Source organism: Charadrius vociferus, unplaced genomic scaffold (assembly GCF_000708025.1).
Source record: "Charadrius vociferus isolate BGI_N301 unplaced genomic scaffold, ASM70802v2 scaffold711, whole genome shotgun sequence".
NCBI classification, from domain to species: domain Eukaryota; kingdom Metazoa; phylum Chordata; class Aves; order Charadriiformes; family Charadriidae; genus Charadrius; species Charadrius vociferus.
In genome coordinates, this window is record NW_009646852.1 from 360,406 (window position 1) to 366,146 (window position 5,741).

General features: G+C 52.9%; 1 protein-coding gene across 1 annotated transcript in view; it reads left to right on the forward strand.

Moving 5' to 3' along the window:
• The window catches only part of FGF8 (fibroblast growth factor 8 (androgen-induced)), a 21,702-nt gene that overhangs the window by 14,094 nt on the left and 1,867 nt on the right, over window positions 1–5,741 (forward strand). Inside the window, exon 2 of the mRNA XM_009894255.1 lies at window positions 1,731–1,911. Within this exon, the coding sequence (XP_009892557.1) occupies window positions 1,731–1,911 (181 nt within the window). The remainder of the gene's footprint in view (window positions 1–1,730; window positions 1,912–5,741) is intronic.

The window sequence follows — 5,741 nt, forward strand, 5'->3', positions numbered from 1 at the left end:
GTAAAGCGGAATTGAAAAAGGGGGAAACGAAACCCCACCAAAACCTTACTAAAAAGCGCAGGTTTTGATTCAGCTTAAAATTGTCAGACTTTAGCATCGCTGGTTTGTATCGCCAGAGACAGAAGTGTCACGAATAGATTAAACAGCCCGGGCAGAGCTTGTGCAACACCCGCATACCGGCAGGCACGCGTCGCTGGGAGCTGTGCGCCTTCAAACTGGGGTGAAGCCACCCTTCCCTCTGAGATCACAGGTGCAGAAGCTTTGTTTAAAATGCCCTTTACGCTGCTTTTTTTAAATTATTATTTTCCTGGAAGCTTGGAAAAAAAAAAAAAACACCCGAGTTTCCAGCCGAAAAGCGAAGGGAATGAAACGCTGGGAGTGTGCAGTTGTATAAAAACATAGCTGTAATATTTTGGAGTATGAGATGGAGACCAAATAGCAGCATGGCTAATGACCTCTCCTCCACATGGTACCCTCATCAGAGCTGGGGAGAGAATCCTGCTGCATTATCCAAAACCCCTCTATAGGAAACACACATGCACAGGCAGAAGCAGAGGGAGAGAGATGACATTGTCAAGGGGAGATATCTCTATAAAGCCAGCTTTGGGAGAGTGGCGGCTTTTGCTTTTATTGGGTTTTTCTGTTGTTGTTTAAGACGGGAGGAAATCTTCCCATTTGACGTGGGGGTGGCGGGGGGTAGTCCCAGCCTTCTGATGTTGAAAGGAGCTATCTCCTAACATTTGCTCAGAATACATCTTTATAAATGTCAGGGAGCAGCGAAACTTTCCAGACTTAAAAGAGGGATTTGAGATGAGGGGGGAAAAAAGACTTCTGTGCAAGCTCGCGAGCCGGGGCTGAGGGGGGGAAGCAGGTTTGGCAGCTCATGAAAATCATTTAAAGCCCAGGAGCAGCAGCGTCAGGTCTGGAGGGGATGGGCTCAGCTGCGGCTCTGGGGCTAACGGGTTTGGTGTGCCGGGCCTGGGGACAACCCCGCTGCCGGCACCTAACAGCTGGCTGCGCATGAGGCATGTGTTTGCGCGGGCAGCGCGTTAGTATCCTTGGGCTTTTATGCCCTTAAATACCCAGGCTGGGGCACGGTTTTCTTATAATTCCTATACCTCATAGCTCTACATTCTCTGGGGACTTTGTATTTAAAGAGCTCGATAAGTGGGGTGTGTGGGGAAAAAAGAAAGAGCCTGGGGCCCAGAAGAAAGGCAGCTGTTGAAACCGATGGTGCAGTGGTCGGGGTGTGAGTCCCGGGCAGCCAGAGCGGTAGTAGGCTCCGGCAGAGGTGACGGAGGTGCGGGACGAATGTCTCAACCCCTCAGGGGGGCAACCCAGTGCCATCCTGCATGACCCCCCTGGATCTCTTTGAGCGCCCAGACTTGATGCCCATCTCAGATACTCCAGTGCCAGCTGGGACCTGCCGAGTCCCAAGAGGCCTCTGGGGTCACTGAGCCCTGTCATGCTCCTGAGTCACCTACACCTTTCTGCTTAGGGCATGTCTGGAGCGGGCATGGTTCTGTAACGGGCTCTGGTCCCTGTGTCCCGGGGCTTAATGCTCCTTCTCCTGGGGAGGCTTTGCTGGCGCAGGAGGTACCACCGCGGTCGTGGCTCCGTGCCCCCCTGGTAAAGCCCGGCTGGAGGCCAGTGATCTCGGCTCAGCCCATTCGCCCCTCTGAGGAGTAGAGATTATAATGGTGTGTTGTATATTTTTTAATTTCCTAAAGGTAACTGTTCAGTCCCCACCTAATTTTACACAGCATGTGAGGGAGCAGAGCCTGGTGACGGATCAGCTCAGCCGGCGGCTCGTCCGTACCTACCAGCTGTACAGCCGGACCAGCGGGAAACATGTGCAGATCTTGGACAACAAGAAAATCAATGCGATGGCAGAGGATGGGGATGTGCACGGTAAGGACGTGCGATGGGGGCGGGCGGCGGTGGGTGGGGGCAGCCGGGGAGGTGTTCGCAGCCCAGCGCGGCGATTGATGATTTCCGTCCTGTTTGTTAGCCAGAAATCATTAAAATCGTTCGGCTTGCGGGGGCTTGTAAAGGGAGAACATAGGGGTCAGCCATCAGCGGCTGCGTGATTCAAGGTGAGGGCAGGTTCCCCGTGCCGAGGGAGGGGATCGGTGTTTGCAGGATGGGCTCTGCTCCTTTCTTTTTTGTTCTTGGTTTGCACCTGACTCGGAGGGCTCAGGGCTGTGGCGTGCCAAGCAGCATCAGTCATTTCAGCCCAGCCCTTTGCAGGGCTGGGAATCTCTGAGACTTCCTTTTGGAAAAGAAATAGAAAGGAAAGTTGAAAAAGAAAAGGGGGGAGGAAGGGGGAACGGCTGCTTTGGAAATCTTCCCTAAACTAGAACTGTCCGAAGTGGTGTTTTCCCTCCCTTCTCAAAACAAATCCTGAGCGGAGGGTCAGCGAGGCGGTTGGCTGAGAGTGAAGATGCTGCAGCATCTCCAGAGACAAAGCGGGGCGACTCTGCGAGCGCCAGAGCCTGCGCTACGCCACGGCCCCTTTGCCATCACCCTGGCCCCGGCACCCCCTCCCCAAAACCTCCCCCGGGGGGACCGATCCCTCCGCTAGAAACACCCGAAGCCCAAATACTTTGATTAGTGACACACTGAGACAGTCAAACGCCGCGCAGGGGTCAGCGGGGCCAGCGAGCCCCGGCACTGCCACGGGGACGGCCGCGAGAGGCCTGATCCTGCACCTGGATCAGGGAAGTGCCTGTATTAGCGTGTGTTGTACATCGGAATCACAACTGTTTTTCTTCGGTATTAGCTGCAATTTCCCTTTCTTGCTTGGGGAGATTAGTAGAAACACTTTTCTTCCTTCCCCTTCTGTGGGTTTTTTTTTTTTTTTTTCTTCTTTTTGCATTGGCTGAAAATTTCACACTGGACTTCAGCAGTTCAAGCGCAGCACAGATTCCATCTATACAGTATTCCATACATCCAGCATTAATCTTCCAAATGAATTATTCCCACCCTAGAGCAGCTCTGGCTTGAAAGGGCATTAGCTAATTTCCCAAGCAAAAAAAATCCTGTCTTGTTTTAGTCCTATAATGCCTGGATTTTAAAAAGCAGTTAGTGCATATTTAAATAACGACCAGGTTTAAATAAGGCCAGAAGGAGGGGACTGGTGGTGGCTTGAAAAACTCTATTAAAATGTAATAAAAGAAGGTTAAGCATTTGAAGAGCTAAGGAGGAAAATGAAGACTGATCTAAACCAGAAAGGGAACAAGCAGTTTTTCAGATGTAAAGTTTTAAAAGAGTTGCAAGTCTGTAAATGTTAAAATAGAGGTTCAGGATTGTTCTATATGAATCTCTAGGGAGGCCCCCATGTCTGGAAGAACTATTAAAACGCTTCTTACTTTCACCTTTTTTAACATTTCCTGAATACTTTCTCCTCTTCGCAGTCCAGTTGGGGGATCAAGTGTGTCTCGCTGCATTTTTTCAGCATTTACGTAGCCACTTTCCCTTCAAAGTTTGAGCATGAAACATAATTTTACTGGGATAAATCTGTCACTTAAGTGAAAGAATAGAGTTGAAAACGTCACAGTCCCCCCCCCAAAAGAAAAAAAAAAAAAGACTCCCCCAAAATGTTATTTAGAAATCCACTTTGAAAGAAAAGAGCCCCCTCACCCTGAGCCCTTCCTTCTGCTTTTTTTATCTTATTTTTGGGGGTGGGCGTGTAAAAGGGGTTGATTTATTTTTGCAGATGACCCCTTTCCCCACGCTGACGTTTTTACAGCCGACTTAACATCGAGTCCGGCGTTTTCAGTTATCTGTCTTAATTGTCAATATTTGATTGACTTTTTTAATTCTAAGGGAAGGCGGGTGGCCGGTGCGGCCCACCTCGTCCCTCCTGGGCCGTGTCTGCCACCGAGCAGCCCACCGCCGGCTGCAGCCTGGACTAAACCCCACAAGTGGCCAGGGATGCTGGAGCAGGTCCCTGCCAACTTGCTGGTTTTGTCTGCGCCTGGGTGTTTTCTGCTGGTCAGGGTGGGGTTTTGCAGGGTTTTGTGGGTCACCAGCACGAGTCTGGGGGTGCAGGTACCTGGGGACAGGTTGTCCTTGTCCTTTGCTGTTGGTGGTTAGTGGGGCCGGAGCCGTGCACTGGTTGGGCTCGTGTGGGGTGGTGAACCACCCGGCTGGTGGCTGTAAATCACAGAGGAGGGGTGGGGGGAAGGCCAAAAGGAAAGCGATGTGCACCTTTAAAGCGGGGTTTTGTGCTCGCTGGGGCTGAGGCCTCCCTACTCCCTCCCTTCCTCCTCTGTCCCTCCCTCCCTCCCCGTTCTTTCTATCTCTGGGAGAGAAAAATCAATTCTCCTCAAACCTTTTACTGCCTCGGAGATCAATTCCCTCCCTTTTCCCCAATATAGATAAATAGGGGGTCACTGTCTCGGCGCTTCATTTGCAGAGCGCTGTGGCTCACGTGGCTGTTTTGGGGGATTCTGGGGTCTGTGCCAGGCGTTGGTGCCAGGGTGTCACAGCCCGGAGTTGGCTCTTCCCAAATTTCTCGGCTTTTGAGTCCAGTCTGTGCTTGGCTGGGGGTGAGGGGCTGCAGGCATGGGGCAATTTGGGGACGAGAGATGCTGCAGGGTGACATGGGCAGGAGGGAGTGTGGGGAGGGGATGCCTGCATGCGCATCGAGCCTGGCTTGCCCGGCAGCACTGAATCAGTCAGTCCCAGAAAATTTTGGGATGCCCTTTCCGTTGCTGAACTTGGGTGCTGCCAGCACTGCCCGCTTGCCTTCCCCATCCTCAGTGCCATTGACCTCAGCAGTGTCCATGATGCAAGGGATGTGGGATCAGGGCATCACAGAGGCAAAGAGGCAGCAGTTTGCTCCTAGCCCAGAGTGTGATTTGGGCTCGTTTTAGCTTGTGTGTGCGCCCAAAGCCGCCTCCTGCCATTCAAAGCATCCTCCTGCAAAGCCACCAGCTCCAGAGCCACATCACTGCCCTTGCTGGGGCTCGCCGGTGGCTGAGCATCCTGGGGTAGAGATGTGGACCACAGTCCTGAGGAACTGAGCAGCCCTTGAGCAGAGATCAGAGAGGAGAAACAAGGCATCAATGGGCTTATTCCCATAATAAGGCTGTAAACTTGGAAGCCTTGTGGTCTGCGCTCTGATTACCTTGCCAAATCGTGCTTGTGGTACTAGGGGCTGATGCTGGGCAAGAGGTGATGGTGATGAGATGGGATAGTCCCGGCTGACTTTTTAGTGCAACAGGGAAATCTTTGGTGCTTGGCACAGCACAGACCTTTTGAGGCGCAAACAGGTAGCCACCATTTCCATCAGGGCTTGCCCCAGGGAGGGGAGCTGGCTCTGGGAACAGCAGCTGCAGGGCTGGGCAGAAGGATGTCCTGTCCCCATCCTCCCCCTTCCCTGGGGATGGATGGGCTTCGGGGCTCGAGTTCCCAGGGCGGAGGCAGGGAGGGAAGGTGACAGGTCTATTTATAGGCGGCCCATCGACCCGGCGATTTGCATAGCTCCTTTGGAAGTCGATCGATGCCTCCATTAAAAAACTGAGACCAAATCAATACGCCCTCTCGACTCGTGCAAAGGTGAAAGGCATTAAAAGGATGGCCGTACCCTTCACGCCTCCCCTGCCAGCTGCAAAGTCACTGCTCCTCCTGCAGTCCTGGCCCGGCAGAGAGGCGCAGAGCGGTGTCCCCTGGGCTGGGGACAGCTGGCAGCACGCTGTACGCTTCCAGAGGGTGCCTGCCTGCAGGCTGGCCCA